We start from the raw sequence: 18,003 nt of genomic DNA, 5'->3' as shown, positions 1-18,003 counted from the left end.
AAATTTTTTCACATCATCAACTCTACTGGAAGGTTGATCTCCAGAAACAGCACTAAACAATGCAAGTGTAGAAGGTGCAAATAGGTAAGTGCAAAGTAACTTCAGTTTGACTGAGTGTGTGTTTGCAGCTGTCTGTGTTGACTGTTTGTTTTGTGTTGTGGTTAATAGCACTGACTCCATCCGCCCCGCTGGCACTGATGCCTCCGCCTTCATCTGGAGGCTCTCAGGCCTCCACTGTTTCCAGACTACAGATGCAGCTTCACCTGCACGACCTCCAACAGAACGCCACTGATCTGCGCAAACAGCTCGCACAGCTGCGGAAAATGCAGGTAAGATGTTACACGCAAACACACAATCTCATGCATCTCGACACGCGGCAGGTTACAGCAAGTCACAGCAGGTCACGACGTGATAAAGCTGCATGTGATAAATCACATCTCTGCCATGTTAATCTGAGTTTTTGTCCTCACCGTGGGTGACTATCAAAAATGTGGCATGTCAGGACAATTTGTCACTTGCTTGGCTGCTATTTTTGACACATCGCACCGGGTTGTCCCAGTCTCATTCGTTTAAATCCCTGCTCTGCATTGCTGGATATTAAACATTACATCAAACCTCAAAGGTGTCCAGATTGCCTGTCGTTTTAAGGCTTATTGTGTCTGTTCGCTTTCAGGCAGACAAAACACGTCACTTTGTTTAGATAACAAGCACGTACAGATTGTTTCCAAGCAGCTTAACTGTAATAAACAGGAAAATGACTGTTAGTAATGCAGGATTCATCATTGTCAGGAGTAAAGCAGCTTTATGGAAGGCAGCGGTCTTATTATTCAGCTCAATTTAGTTCAGTGATGATTCAGAAACTGGAAATACATTTTTAAACAAATTACATGACAACAGCTGTGAGCAGCTCTACAAAACACAGTAGTGTTATTGATTCAACTAAATATATTTAAGTTCTGATTAATCTTTGTTCAGTAACAGAATGTCAATAATTATGAAATAGAGTAAAGCAATTTGTATTATTGTTCATCTTAATTTATCTCAGTGTTGATTCAGTTTAGTTCAATAACTGTAAAATTAATAAGTGTTTAAACAAATTCAGGTACAGCTATAGATAATTTTTACAATTGACAGTAGTGTTTTTATTCATTGTTGGTTAGTTATTATAAATCAGAAAACAAATTCAGTTGTGGCTGTAAAGCAGCTCCACAGAAAGCAATAATGACATTGCTCAGCTTAATTCAGTTTCGGGTTGATTTAGGCTAGTTTAACAACTGCGTGAAATTAATAAGGGGTGAAACCAAGTCAATTACAGCTATATGGCAGCATTACATTAGATGGTATTGATATTATTCAGTTAAATTAGCTTGTAATTGTTCAGCAAAGTTTTGTAGCAAATTCAATTACAGCTGTAAAGCAGATCAACAGAAAATAATAATGACATTACTCAGCTTAATTCAGTTCTTTGTTGATTTAGGCTAATAACTGAAATTAATAAATGGTGAAACAAATTCAATTATAGCTATAAAGCAACATTACATTAGAAGGTATTAATTTTTTTCAGCTACATTAGCTTGTAATTGTTCAGCAAAGATTTGTAACAGCTGTAAAGCAAATCTACAGAAAACAATGGTGATGTTACTCAGCTTAATTCAGTTGAAAATTAATTAAAGTCAACTCAAAGTGTAAAGTGCAAACATTTTTAAAACAATCAAACTATATAGCTATAAAACATCTCCACAGAAAACATTACTGGCATCATTCAGCTAAATCTAGTGTTGGTTACGATTAGTTTAATAGCTGTAGTGAAACAAATTTAGCAATAGCTGTGAAGCAACTTTGCAGGCAAACAACATCATAAGATGTTAATATTAGGTTAGATTTAGGTTGTGATGTCAGGTGACCGAAATTCAGTACTGTGTTGGAAAGTAACCAAAATCCAATGTTGAGCCAACATCTTAAACCAATGTCATATTGACGTCAAATACTGACAGTTAATTTAACCAAAATCCAACATCTGATAGACATTATAGTGGTAACATCCACACAATGTCAAGCTGTAACATCATTAGACTTTGATATTTGATTGTTTTTAGGTTACATTGGAAAATAACCAAAATCTAACATCTGTCCGACGTTGGACATTGACGTTGGTCTGAAGTTGGGTTCTGACGTCAACCCAATTTTCATTTCCGCTTAAAATGGAACGTCCAATCCAACGTCATGTTGATGTCCTGTGCTTGCTGGGAACATTACATCAGACAGTAGTGTTATTATTCAGCTAAATTAGCTTGAATGTTGATTTCATTTCGTTTAATAGCCTTGTAGTCAATTACAGCTATGAAGCAACATTACATTAGACAATAGTATTATTCTTCAGCTAAATTAGTTTGAAAGCTGATTTAAATTAATTTAGTAATTATTAATCTGTGAAGCAAACTCAATTACATCTGTAAACCAGATCCACAGAAAACAGTAATGGCATTATTCAGCTAAATTCAGTTTAATTCTAGAACTAATTGCAGCTTTAAAGCAGCTCTACAGAAGGCCATGTCATTATTCAGCTCAGTAGTGTAATTAAGCTCAGATTAAGTTTAGGGTTGATTATGTTTAGTAAGTTAGATAATATTGTAAAGTTTATAAGTTATGAAAGTTCAATTCAGCTGTCAGCAGCTCTACAGAAAACAATGTCATTATTAACCCAGTTCAGTTTGGTTTTGAGGACAAAAAAAATATCCATGCTTGAAACTTTGTAAATCTACCTGAGATAAACACACATCACAAAATACTGCCCTAAATTACCTTACTTTGGTGGCTGTAAAGGTTGATAGCTCTTTTTCAGTCACAGAAATACGCACTGTTGAAAGGTCAGTCATTGTCATTACCTCACAGTCTCAAAGTAAGGAGTAATTCACAGCAGTTTGCTGAAATATTGAAAATTTAATGTGTACCTGAGGTCATAATGTGGCTTGATGTGATGTCAATTGCCTGTTACACCTCAGGTGTGCATTAAAATTTCAGTACAGCAGTTTAGAGTCAATTATTCCATTTACACCAGAAGTCACTTGAGCATGCGCTTATCATTAGCTTCCATTCCTTTAAAAGCACCATTATGAGATAACTGTAATGCAGTCAGCAAACCTAGTTTAGTTAGTTGAAATGTGTGTCAGTCAATCAGAATCAGGAATTATGTGGTGTGAGGTGTTGAACTCACCTGCACCTCACACTGCTTTAAAGAGGAGACCCAGAAGGCACAGATACCACTAATAGCAGTGGTGGTTTGTAGTCTTCACAATATCTCCTTTGTTTAAACACAGCCAAAAAAACAGGGAGGTTGAATGCTGTGTGTGTGTGTGTGCGTGTGTGCGTGTGTGCGTGTGTGCGTGTGTGCGTGTGTGCGTGTGCGTGTGTGCGTGTGCGTGTGTGTGGTGTGGAGCAGGAAATGCATCATTCTCGCTCCTTTTTAGACATCAGTATGGAGAACTAGTGTGAATCACGCTTTCTAACATCAAAACGAGAGAATGTGATAATGAAATTAAACCTGTTAGGTCATGTCATTTTTTGTAGCACTTTAAATAGTCGAGGATGGAACAGCTTTTCAGTATTAAACAGGAGAGATAACAGGATTAGTGCAAACCTATGCAAACTAATGCAAACAAATACACACTCTACTATAAAACAGCTGTAGCAAGAGAATATTAAGCTCAATTCACTATAGTTTTAATTCAGTTCTGTTCATTAACAGTGCAAGTTCTTTCATTATGAAATATGATTCACTACTAAATAAGCAGGTCTAAAGGTGACAATAGTATCATTCAGCTTTATTCATTTAACTTTAATAGGTTTAATCATTTGAAATAGGTTTGTACAGTATTTGTCATTAATTTGTCCTGTATACAAATATTCCAATTTATTAGTCCTTAAAAAATGGTGTAATTGCCCAATATTCCCCCGATGATGTTGAATATACAGATCAAACTTTTGTATTCCCACCCACAGCCATTTGCAGTTCCAAAACTAACAGGGCCTAATGGATTTTTTTTCTTCTCATTTCTGCTCAATTGTTGTCAAAGACTTAGCATTTTGGTATCTGCATAAAATTAAATTTACAAAAGTGATTTTATATAGTATACATGGAAATCATATAAGGATACAAATGAATAATTCGATTCACAGCATTCTGTTATCCTCAATGCAATGCAAGAGTTACATTCAAGATGTGCGCAACCAATTTCATTTCCTAACTACAACTTTTATAGGCAGCTGATATTACCAGGTGAAGTTTAGTGGAATTCGTCACTTGTCAATCATTCTCCAGTACTCCATTGGTTAAAAGCATAAGTTTCAACTCATTTCTGCTGACAGGAAGTTTTGCTGCAGAGCTCAAGTTAATTTTACACCATCAGGCCTTTGCATTTCCGTCAGCTTCATCTACTTTTACAAAAATGCTTCTTTAGTATGCAAAGCATATCACAGTCAAGAGAAGTTTGGTTAATATCACCTTTAGCAATACAAATACAATTGTTTAATGAAAAGAAAAAGAGACAAAAATATGTTTCAAATGTATTCCTTTTTCCCAACAATATATAACAAAATATATAATGCTATGATTAAAAATGTCTTGTTGACAAATCAGTAAAACTAGTGGTTTGAAATTGGCAAAACATATTTAAATTTACATTAAAATATTTATATTAAAATTTTTGACAAGATGTTTTGGTATATAAACTATTCATGCATTCATTCATTCATTCATTTTCCTTCAGCTTAGTCCCTTTTTTCATCAGGAGTCGCCACTGCGGAATGAACCGCCAACTATTTCACCATATGTTTTGCATAGCGGATGCCCTTCCGGCTGCAACCCAGTACTGGGAAACATCCATACTCACTCATTCACACACATACACTGCAGCCGATTTAGCTTATTCAATTCACCTATAGCACATGTCTTTAGACTTGTGGGGGAAACCGGAGCACCTGGAGGAAACCCACACAAAAACAGGGAGAACATGCAAACTCCACAGAGAAATGCCAACTGACTCAGCCGGGACTTGAACCAGCGACCTTCTTGCTAACCACTAAGCTACCGTCTCGCCCTACATAAACTATTGTTTGATGAAAATTGAACAGGACACATTTTACCATTAAATAGTCAAATTTAAGTTTTGATGCTATCCATCTTTTACTCATGTACATGTATTTTTATTTAAAAGCCCACCCCATTTTTCATAGACTTAATAGTGGTCTAAAAGTTTCTTTATTAGTGTACAGAGAGAGACAGTGGAATCTTTTATAACTTAACCCCATAGAGAACAGCGAAGGCCTGGGCATAAGAAGAATATTCGGATGTCAGTCAAAAATGTATCTGTCAGAATGTCAGACTTTTCAGATATGGGCCAACTATCCCAAGACAGCAGTCGTCTCAGTCAAGTGGGGTGGATATAAAAATTGTATGTGTGAATGGGGATAAATATATTAAATAAAATACATATGGAAGTGGAATATTGTTAAAACAAAAAGAAAAGTTCCTTGTACGAGCAGCTGTCAGATTATCAGGTGACATGTTGAACAGCAGTCTGATAAAGGGAATGTTGTTTTAGTGGATATGCAGGAAGCTTTGGGGAGGAGAAATGCTGAACTAACTGTCTGACAGATCCTGTTGGACTGTGCAGCTCTCAGAAGTCCTGTCTGTATTTTCAGAGTTCCTACAGTTATGCAGCAACTGGAAATGTGAGAGCATTTTAAAGTATTTTTGTCAAGGGCTCTAGAAGTCATGGGCATTTTTAGAACAGAGATTATTTTCTAGTTATGTGTGGTTATAAAATTGCATCAGGCAAACATTTGTCTGAGTGAATCTTCATGACTTTTCCAGCCATCCATCATTACTGGAGTATTTTAATATGGACTGCACTTACAAAGAGCAATTACAGCTCATTCAGTATGTAAAGTGCCCATATTTTGCATTTTTGAAAATTAGGCTCTTGGAGGCTGTGTGTGTAACCGGGGATTGTGACACTGACAACAGAGGTGCAGATCCACACGCAGGTTTAATAGCAAGGTCAGGTAAGCAGTGGTCAATGCAGGGGCAAACAGATGTATACAGGCAATCCATAAATGTAGTCAAAGTAACAGGCAAGAGGTTAGATGGCTGGCAGCAGGCAGGGATAACCTGATAACAAGGCGAGGGTAAAAACACGGAAAAACAAGATAAAGTAAACGCGTTGTAATATCACTAAGTGTAAACAAGACTCGGCGACTGGAGTGAGTGTATGTGCTGCTTAAATAGTGTGTGTAATCAGTCCTTGACAGTCCTCCGGTGGTGCGTGTGTAATCAGTCAGAATGAGGAACATCTGTGTGAGAGCGGAGTGCATGTATGAAGTTGTAGTCCAACAATGGCGGATTTGTAGTCCATAAGTAATTGTGATTGTATTCCAGTGGCCTATGGAGTTACGATCGCTGGTGATCGTGACAGTGTGTAACACAGCTCTGAGTGAATGAAAACATTGAGCTGAGTTTTAAATCTGAAAGTGTACCATGAATAAAGTTAATGACTCTCAAAGACTGTGAGTGATTAAAACAAGTCAGTTTTCAAATGTATCTTAAGCCATTTCATCCATCATTCACAACTAAAGTCCCAACCTTGTACCGTGTTTCCCGTCATTTTATTGATGACTGCTACATTTACCTACCCTACAGTGTGGGATTTGCAGGTTGGGTAACTGTACGTTCACACGAGAGTGTCACAGTAGCCGGAAGTCATTCATTTTCAATGGGAGCTGGCGGCGATAAGCACCGAGGAGCAGTGCAGCACATCTAGCTTTTTCCATGTGATCTCCCGTCCAGATACTGACAAGGCGCAGCCCTGCTTAGCTTCAGTGGGCGACCATGTGAGAGTTGCTAAGCGCTAACTGCTGGCCATCATAAAAACGAACTTGGAACACATTCCTGTCCACACAACATGCACTTCAGAATAGTCTAATGTCTTAGTCTAGTGTTTTGGTCACTGGAGGGCTTTTAGTATAAACATATACATTTAATATAAGTATTCTCTCACCCACTGAGTCCCTTAAACACGACCTTATTCTGAAAAACTCCAGCTCCAATGTTGAACCAATTGCCTTTTGAGGTTCTCTGTATTAAGCCTCATTCACAGTATGAGCGGCTCACAGTTGCAAAGCGACAAGCAACTGTTCATTTCAAAGGAGAGCGGGCTACTTCTAGACACCTCCATATTCGCGAGGGACAACGTTCATTGGCAACCAGTTGGCGACCCGTTGAGAATCCTTCAACTTTATGCAAAATGAAGAGAGACTTTCTTGAGTGACAACCAATAGGAGCACCAATAAAGCTCACGTGATCTTCTCTCAGCTCCTGCAGAGGGCGGTTGTATTCTTGTGCTGTAGACCTACACAGACTTGCATTTGCAGCAGGTCGCCACCCAGAGCGACAAGCATCTGCAAAGTCACTGCAGTGGGAATGAGGCCTGCCCTCTATCTTCAATGAGTTTGTGACATTGTAAAGATTTGATATTGTATAAATCACAGATTTAAAATAATCAGCCTATCTTGTTGTAACTGAAAGGCTCCTTATCTTGTTGTCCTTCATCTGGTCAACCTGCTTTTGTAAAGTTTCAGTCATTTTAGAACAACTCAATCTTGAAAACTCTTGTGAAAACTGTACATTTTGGCTGTCAGTTAAATAGGGTTTGCCAGATAAATAAGGTAATTACCACCAGATTACAGATTAACACCAATAACTGAGAGGTGATTTTGTTTCCTAACCATGACTGGACAAATCAGGCAGTCATAGCAAATCATTAATCAAAAAGAGTGGGAATACTGTATTTATTACCCTACTATGTGTGAGTGTTTATGTGTAAGTGAGCATGTGTTCTACTAGTCATTAATTTCCCTGCTGCTGCTGCTGTGTGAGATTCACTCCAATAGTGAGGCTGGCTATAACTCTTAATATCATATTCAATGATGAGATGGTATGGGCCAGCAGGGATACACAGATGAAGAGAGAGGGAGAGCCGGCCTCAAATCAAGTCAGTTCTTCAGTCAGCAGCGCTTTAATCAAAATTGACTGTGGGATGATAGCTACCAGTGTGATTCATGAGCCAAGACCTGCATGTTAACCATGAATGCACAGACCAAACAGAAAAACAGGCACTGGATAGTACAACTGTCGTGTTGCGGAAGTAAAAACCCCATTCATTTTTTTCCATTGGGAAGTAGGTTTTTAACATGTTTAACAGTGAAACAGTTCAGAAAATATTACTCATAAAAAATATATTACTCATGACGCTACACAGAAAATTACATCAATCACCCACACCCACTCATTATAGCTTCACCCACTCACATGAAGCACCACAATGGACATAACTGAGTCATTTTTAAATATACACACAATATTTTTCATACTTTATGCAGAAAATGCACATGTATGAAATATCTTTATACAGAAACAAACAAAAAACAATTTTAAAACATAGGCAGGTGCTAACACACCTTGTTGCAAAGTGGAAAAGAAAGAGAAACTGTCTGCTGCCTAGTTTTTCTTAGTGGAATCTGTGCAAATGAGACAATTCTCTGATAATTTGCTTATTCAATTTGTTACAGCCAGTTCGCCCTCGACCGCACCATAAAAAGGATCAGATACAGACAAAGGTATATAATGAAATAAACATTTATCAAAGGGAATAACAAAATATAACAAACTGTCTAGGCATTTGAATCAAATAAGAAATCAACAGAAATTCTCTCAACAAAATACAACGTTCTATAACAAAAAACATAAGACGGCGAAACAAAAGAGTTGGAACAAAATGATCCCTCTGGGGAATAACGGTCCACCAGAGGAAGTGCCGTTCTTCACAAAAAAATTCAAACACATACAGTTGAAGTCATAGTTATTAGCCCCCCTTTGCATTTTTTTTTTTTAATTTTTAAATATTTCCCAAATTATGTTTAACAGAACAAGGAAATTGTCACAGTATGTCTGATAATATTTTTTCTTATCTTATTTGTTTAATTTGGCTAGAATAAAAGCAGTTTTTATCTTTTTTTTAAACCATTTTAAGGTCAATATTTTTAGCCACTTAAAAAAAATAAACAGGGGGGCTTACAATTCAGGTCGGTTTATAATTCTGACGTCAACTGTACGTCCTCCACACATAAATGAACGAATTAACTGTGATGTCATACTGCGAGGCCACCGAAAGGTAATAAAAGGGAAGACAGAGTCGTAACAAATTAGTGACCTAAAATATAAAGTGTGTACAACATAGTTTTTTCTTGTTGTTGTCTGATAGTGGTATTTCCTTCCCCCCTCCATAAACGCCTAGATTTATTACATTTCATTTTATATTGTATTCCCAACCCAAAATAAATACAATAAATTATAAATCAATTTAGAAGAAATTGCTTTCTTCAGATGGTGTTCTTTTGTGTTCAGCAGAAGAAAGAATCTAATGACGGTTTATAACCACTTGAGGGTGAGTAATGCTTTAAGTTTGTAACATAGCATTTTTCTACTATAAATAAAACAATATATAAAAATTAATAATGTATAAAATTAGGGTCTTGTTTAAGGTTGTTAAATCTCAGTATGCATAATCTACTGATATTACTGTATTAAGTGCATGTAATCTACAACTAGACCTACATGGAATCTGCACACACAGAAATCTGCAGATTTCCACAGATTTTTAGCCCATCATTGAGTCTATTTATTTTCTGGTGTAAATGTCTGTAAATTTATATTTATTCAGTTTTTAAATTAATTTCAGTAACTTTTCTGACTGATATGAAATGGTTCATATGATTTATTTACAATAGTTTGTAAAGTAATATTTCGGTGTTATTTTTATTTCATATATTAAGTTTTTTGGGCGTCACGCAGGAGCAGTGGGTAGCAGGATCGCCTCACAGCAAGAAGATCACTGGTTCGAGCCCCGGCTGGGTCAATTGGCATTTCTGCATGGAGTTTGCATGTTTTCCCCATGTTGGCGTGTTGAATAAGCTACATTGTCCGTAGTGTATGTGTCAGTCAATGCAAGAGTGTATGGGTGTTTCCCAGGGTTTGGTTGTGGCTGGAAGGGCATTCACTGCGTAAAATATATGCTGGATAAGTTGGCGGTTCATTCCGCTGTGGCAACCCCTGATTAAAAAAGGAAAATTCTCTGCAGAAAAAGCAAAAAATGTCCACAGATTCTGTCTGGACCTACCTATAACAAGGATGTGGAAAATAAAAAACAGACAGCCATTAATTTTATAGTCATGCTCTGATTGTCCGTAAATTGCTCATATTATGGTAATTACAATAACTGTGTAATCACTAGGTCCCAACCCAAATTGGTCACAGTTATTATATATTATTTGATTTTAACTACTATGTACTTAATTTTTACAGCATACTTATTTAGCATTGTGATTACATTACTTAATATTTGTAGATATACTGTTATTATTTTTACCCATAAACACAACCCCCAGACCCTTAACTTTACACTTTACAACCCCAATGTTGCCCTTTACTTAAACCCAGTAATATTTAGACTTTGGATTAAAAGCAATCTACAATATTTCTTGCACATAATTTTTTTTTTAATAAAGGAACAGCAAATGTTTATTATTGCATAAACAACCCATTTAAGGGACCTAATGTAAAATGGGATCCCTAAAATTCTAAGCTTACATGCACCTGCTTCGAATGTTATTACTCGTTTGAATGGGCATTATCAGTGGTTATCAGCTGATAGATATAGGCCAGTAGGGGAATTCTGCGCCTACTGGTAGGCTCAGAGGGCTGTTATCATCCTTCCATATGGTTAATCAGCTATACCAATAGAAAAGACTCCAGATCCTGATCTGTTTTTACATTACTGTGATGGTTGGGTTTAGGGTTGGGGTAGGGGTCGACATTAATAAAATACAATTAATGGGAAATTTAATTAATAATATAAATATTTCTTGTTAACTTTCAGGCACACCCATATGTGATCTATAGCTGATTAACCATGTGGATGGATGATAACAGCCTTCTGAGCCTACCAGTAGGCGCAGAAGGCCCCTACTGGCCCAAATCTATCAGCTGATAACCACTGATAACACCCATTTCAATTGAGTGATAACACTGGAATCAGCTGTTACATGACACTCTAAAAACACTGTTGTTGTTGCAGCCGGTGGGCCAAATATGGGCAAGCACAACAGTGGTTTTTTTTTTATTACATTTAAATTACACTTTTTAAACTGACAACTGGCTTTGTCCATATTTGACCCAACTTTGAGGGTACCAGTGTGTAATAGGTAAGCATGTATACAAACCTTTTACACTGTACTGTAAAACAAATTACAATAATAAAGTGTTGCCATATTTAATAGTACAATATTGTAAACTTAATATTTAACGCAGTGTTGCATGTCTACACGTCTCTTTTTGAGAATAGTTCAGATGTTTATATGGGCAAACAAGTCAGAAATGACTGATTAAACTCAGTAAGATGTCGTTTTTTGAGTTCAGGAATGTATAACACTCTTCTTCAATTTTAAAGTGGATGTGGCTCATGAAGACCCAAAGGCAAATGGGTGTCAGTGTAGAGGGGATGTTCCGACAGTCTATGAGTGCAGGGATGCCCAGATTGATGTCAATTGCTTTGGTGTGGAGAGCGAGCCGCCGGTGTCATGACCACTGCAGATTGCTGAGTTCCACAATTACCTGCCTGAATGCCAGCGCTCGAGACACGGCCTCTGCCCTCGTCCCGTTACCTAGGAGACATGGATATGTTGAATTATGCATGAGACTTATAAATAATTCAGCTTGAGAAGGAACTATCGCCAAACGATGCTAAAATGGGATTGTACACACACTCATACTGTGTACAAAAACACGCTTTCACACACTTTTCTCATTATCGCTGCTCTGCAAGTGACAAAGTCCACCCTGTTTTTCTCTCAGGGCAAACAAACAGTGTACTCAGAATGCTAACACGCCACAAAATCATGGTGATGTCTGGCACTTCAACTCTCACACAGCCTTCAACGATTGAAAATATTAGAAAATAAACTTAAGGAGGGTGGCCCGGTGGCTCAGTGGCAAGAAGGTCTCTGGTTCAAGTCTCGACTGGGACAGTTGGCATTTCTGTGTGGAGTTTGCCCCTGTGGAGTTACTGTGTGTTCTCCTCCTGTTGGTGTGGGTTTTCTACGGGTGCTGGGGTTTCCCCCACAGTCCAAAGACATGTGCTATTGGTGAACTGAATAAACTAAATTGTCCAAAGTGTATGAATGTGTGTGTGAATGAGTGTGTATGGGTCTTTCCCAGTACTGGGTTGCAGCTGGAAAGGCATTCGCTGTGTAAAACATATGCTGGAATAGTTGGCGGTTCATTCCGCTGTGGCGACCTCTGAAATAGAGACTAAGCTGAAGGAAATGGAATGGATCTCAAGGACATGGATGCACATGCAAGAGACATTAAATGGAGATGATCCATCAGTAACTCTATCAAGGGCACGTTGAGCCTATAGATTTAGAAGTGCAGGCATAAGCTCTAGCTATATTGTATCATACCTTCACATTCAAGATGACAGCTGCATATGGTCAAAGGCAGGTCAATGTTACATATATGTGTCACATGATAAATTGTGACAGATGACCTTTTTTTAAAATGCTGAATTTTCAAGCAGCTTAGCCTATAAAATTTTGTAGACTGATACACCTGAAGCATGTGAAGACCCTAATGCTATTCTTAGCTTTATACCTACCCTTAGGAATATAACTGTGTGTAGGAATGTTGTTCTAGGAAATAGATAGGAAGGATCCTGCATATAAAAATTCTGTCATCATTTACTCACCCTACAAGTTGTTTCAAACCTCTGGCCTCTTTCTTTTTCTTTCTTTCTTTCTTTCTTTCTTTCTTTCTTTCTTTCTTTCTTTCTTTCTTTCTTTCTTTCTTTCGTTTTTTCTTTTTTTCTTTTTTCTTTCTTTCTTTCTTTCTTTCTTTCTTTCGTTCTTTCTTTCTTTCTTTCTTTCTTTCTTTCTTTCTTTCTTTCGTTCGTTCGTTCTTTCTTTCTTTCTTTCTTTCTTTATGTTGTTGTACTGTGGATGGAAAAGGAGACTAGCAACTCTTTGGTTAGCCAAATTCTTTAAAACATATTTTTTGTGTGTTTAATATAAGAAAGAAAGATACAGGTACATCCTGGGTGACTTAATAATGACAAAAAAATAAAAAATGTATAAACCATCCCTTGTAAGTCAAAATTAAATAAAATGCAGTTCTTAATAACTTTGTTTCAATATCTTTATGTTCAAACAAAATAATAAAATGTATAAAAAATAGTTTTAAAAGATAGATAGATAGATAGATAGATAGATAGATAGATAGATAGATAGATAGATAGATAGATAGATAGATAGATGGATGGATGGATGGATGGATGGATGGATGGATGGATGGACGGACGGACGGACGGACGGACGGACGGACGGACGGACGGACGGACGGACGGACGGACGGACGGACGGACGGACGGACGGACGGACGGACGGATGGATAGATAGTTATCATTTCACAGTTTTTTAAAAAATACTTAAAAATTTTTATTTAAATTTTAAATAATTAAAATGTATTTTTTTATTTTTAATACACAAATCAATAAAAAAATTAATGATAAAAATTTAATCATATTTAATAATAATAATAATAATAATATAAATGAATTCTTCCAGAATTGCAGGTACATTTTAAGCTTTTTTTCATAAATCTGGAATGATACGCAAGAAATGTATAGTTTACAGTAAACCGAATCCATTATTAATGTAAAATAATGCACAATGCTTAAATGTGATTGGGAACATTTGATTCTGTGCTTAGTTCTAGTTCAACTATTTAAACCGCTAATAGAGTTGACAATAACAATTAACATTTTTCATTACGGGGGGAGGGGGGGGGGGGGTTAGGGGGTAATCGATAAGGGAAGAGTGTGGGGGAATGGGGCGGAAGGGGGGGAGGTAGCTGGGGGTTGAGAAGAGGCAGTGGCAGATTCATGGTGGCAGGCCAGATCAACCCGGTTCTCCCTATGGCCAGTCCATACAGACCGCATGGCATGTCTAAAATAGAATTTAATGTATTTTCCTCATATTACAGCTTTCAATGTGAAATTCACTGAAATATCACATTGACATAGTTGAAATGTAACCAATCTACAAATGACCATGAGAAGAATATTTGACGTTCCTCAGTACCTTCCAGAGTTTCCCGCCAGAGGAAGTGAAATCACATTTTCTATCGGTGCTTTATAGATTGTTATGCTTTTTTATAACTGACCTCACAGAACTTAGACACAGAATCCATTTGTTACTAAAATGACAAAGAATACAAACAATAGAGGTTTCATTCAAATATTTAACTTAGTAGAGTAAATGTATTATTTAAGGATATTTAAAAGCTGAATATATGATTCAGAAGGCAGAAAGTCTTGAAAGACCCCATGAACCGGAAGCTGCGAACATTATTCTGTTTTTGTATTGTGATGCAGTGAGTAATGCAGTAAAAGATGGGAAAAATTAGTTGGGGAGAGTTATTACAGCCTAACAGATGCCTCCTCCTCACCATTTCTGTTTGTTGGCAACACTGACAGCTGGATCAGGGTGATTAAAGATGTTAGCCACTCCCATTTGCTAAAATATACTTAATCTGCATGCACAGATGAATTGTTCCCCACAAAACTAAAACGAATGGTTTTAACAAAATCATATGGTTAGTTTTGGTTTTTGGAGACTTTAAGTTGATATTTTAAAGACAAAATACACCTACAAACATTGTTTGAGATAAATTTATTTGTGTTCTTATTCAAAAGTGTTTCACTGAAGTTTTTTTTCACAAAAAATACCCACAAATCTAGTTTTATCCATATGCTGGTGTGACCCTCATTGAATTTCAAGAAATGAAAAAAAAAAATAAAATAAATAAATAAATAAATAAATAAATATATATATATATATATATATATATATATATATATATATATATATATATATATATATATATATATATATATATATATATATTCATAAAGCAAATAATGAGCACATTTTGACAGAGTTATCATTTTCAGATTCCCTCTCCGTCTAATGAAACACAGTGAAGTGCCACATCTACAATGTGTCTATTTGTGTGTAGTTGCAGAACCAGGACTCCATACGGAGTTTGCTGAAGAGAACCGAGACTGAGCTGAGTCTGCGTCTGTCTGATGCGCTGAGGAAACAGGAAGACCCTCTCCAGAGACAGCGCCTCCTAGTGGAAGAGGAGAGACTCAAGTACCTGAACGAGGAGGAACTCATCATACAGCAGCTGCAGTGCGTCTCTCACACACACACACACACACACACACACACACACACACACACACACACACACAATATGAGCTCGTAATCTGCTGATAATGCAGTCTGAAGCGCTGGCATGATGACATTGCTGCATAATGGGCAAAAATTATTTCCCTGCTATTTTTATTGCGCTCAACTCACACCTGAAAGTGAATAAATGCATAACAATGAGGTATAAACACGGTCTCGGTTAAGGAGCCGCAGACCCACACCTCAACGCTAGCTTGTACAAGCAACGGACAGCATCTCATTGATTTATTTTGTTCCAATTAAAAGCAGCGGGGTGACTACATCCGCCTCTTCAAGTTGCTGCCAGATCAGTCGTGTTGCTTTTAATTGATAGCAGTTATTAAGTATAGCTAACAGCCAGTTGATGTGATTCAATTATTAACGGGATGCTGTTTGTAACAAACCGTTTTGTGGGGGGTGGATTTATTTGACGTGGTTAAATTGGATTTTGAGTTTAAACACTCAGACTGTGTCTCAGTCGTTTAGTGCTAATACACCCTGCTGCACTGACACTTATTCAAATGCGTGTTGACGCTGGAGAGGTGGGCTGGAGGATTTTCACACTCATCTCACTATGTATTTTTAAACTTTCAAATGTCATAGATTCAAAAAGTCCAAGATTCCCTACTGTGTAACGAAATTGAGACACTTTAAAATTAATTACTGAAATAATAAAACAAAAACATTTGAAGTGTTCAGATGCAAAAGCCATCTGTACCATCTGTCTTTTTTTTCTTTTTTATTAATATTTTTTCTCAGACTCCTACTTTCCTTTTTATGGCGATGAGTAGGCTCTTTTCACTCTCTTTAAAGTGCTATAACTGAACCTAAACATAGAAACATGAGAAAATGCAAATTTGCAAAGTAAATGGCTTTTGCAGGATTATGGTCGCAATTTTTGGTGTAAAAATATCTAAACATTCTTACATCAAAGATATTATTCAAGTGCAAAGCAAATACAATATAAAAAAACTAGCAAAATGAATTCAGTTCTTGTTTAGGTTCAGTCACATCAGGGGTTCCCAAAGTTTTCACTTCGCAACCCCCTAAAATATCAATGCCAGTGACCCGTGACCCCCACATTTCTGTGGTTAAAAATATACAAATTTTGCACACACAACAGTAGGCCTATATAAACATGAGCATATTGACAACACAAAAAAGTGCAACAGTCTAACAACCATAGGCTATAACTTCATTTAAAGTTAACCTCACCTAAAGAGACTGGTGTGCACAAGTCTAATTTTGGTTTAATTTTGAAGATCGCCACTCAAAGAGTCATCTTCAATGTTCAGTTGTGCCTTGTATTTATTTTTAATGTATTTGATTGCCATAAAGGTGACAGAAGGTTTAACCTGGTGGCTGGTGCTATAAAATCAATCTGTGTTGTTAATGTAACGTAAACACACAATCCTATGAAAAAAAATTGAAGGCTGATGGCTAGTAGTTTAATTAAATTTATTTGACTTTTGAAAATCACCAAGAGACCCCCTGTCATTGTCCTGCAATCCCCCAAGGTGTCCCGACCTCCACTTTGGGAACCACTGAGTAATATCACTTTAACAACCTTTGTTCAAAAACAAGACTTTAGATGTACTAATCAGGATAAGTTACCACCACACTGTTAAAAATGTTGACCCAACTCAAAATTATAAGACAACTTGCTGCAGAGCTTTTTTTGAGCTGACTTAGCTTTCAACCCAAGTACTGCTATTGACTGGATTTAAGTTGAGTAAACAGAATTGTCCTGAAGCTGGTTGCCTTAAAATTTTAAGTCGAGTCAACTTTTTTTTATAGTACAGAGCACAATGCCATTGAAGTACTGAAAATGACCTACTGACAATGTACAAGTTAGATTTCATAATGTCTAAAAAATGCATAATAGTGCATAATAACAAAGCTGTTCCAAAATGCATTAAGACTGAGTTTTTTAATCATTCAATGTGATTTACTAAATGATTTACTAAAGTTTGCTGTCAATAAACACTTTACTGCTCTTGGCCTTTTAAGATGTGGATGTAGGGGGGAAATAACTCAAAGAATGAAAAGCCCATTCTACAAAAAGAGAGTTTTCTCCACTTGTGTTCACTTACAGTATTTCAGAAGACAGCATTTATCTCTACATATTGATCATCAAGCCACCTTATTTTTAATTTGCTCTGTTCCCGGTACAGTATATTGCTCAGTATATTGCTTTGGTCTTTATGGAAATTATCTGCTGCGTCTGTGTTTTTTAATTTGAACATTGTCATTAGATCACCTACAAAAATTCACACTCCCATCTGCGCTTTTATGGGATTGTAAATTTGGCCCTTAATATCTTCCTTTCTGAGTTAATTGCCTTGATTTAAGAATATTAGATGTTTGTGATAGAAAACAAGACCATTTCTTCCAGTCCATACAGGTTTTTGCTCTTTCTGAAATAATCAATACTTGCAATAAAGCTAATTAGAGGATGTCCCTGTTGACAGTGATCTGGAAAAGTCAGTGGATGAAATCCAGAAGGAGATGTCAGTCAATCACAGACATGTGACAGTGCAGGAGCTGGAGGAGAAAAGCTCGATGCTGAGGAAACTGGGAGAGACTCTGACGGAGCTGAAGAGT

The 18,003-nt window shown here is 36.8% G+C and overlaps 1 protein-coding gene across 1 annotated transcript in view; it reads left to right on the top strand.

Moving 5' to 3' along the window:
- The window catches only part of srcin1a (SRC kinase signaling inhibitor 1a), a 263,387-nt gene that overhangs the window by 211,631 nt on the left and 33,753 nt on the right, over window positions 1-18,003 (top strand). The window contains exons 7-9 of the mRNA XM_056452793.1: window positions 169-329; window positions 15,185-15,360; window positions 17,871-18,001. Coding sequence (XP_056308768.1) covers window positions 169-329; window positions 15,185-15,360; window positions 17,871-18,001 — 468 coding nt within the window. The remainder of the gene's footprint in view (window positions 1-168; window positions 330-15,184; window positions 15,361-17,870; window positions 18,002-18,003) is intronic.

This window comes from Danio aesculapii, chromosome 3 (assembly GCF_903798145.1).
Source record: "Danio aesculapii chromosome 3, fDanAes4.1, whole genome shotgun sequence".
Taxonomy (NCBI): Eukaryota; Metazoa; Chordata; class Actinopteri; order Cypriniformes; family Danionidae; genus Danio; species Danio aesculapii.
The sequence above is the reverse complement of the archived record's forward strand: the minus strand, read 5'-3'. Positions and strand labels throughout refer to the sequence as shown.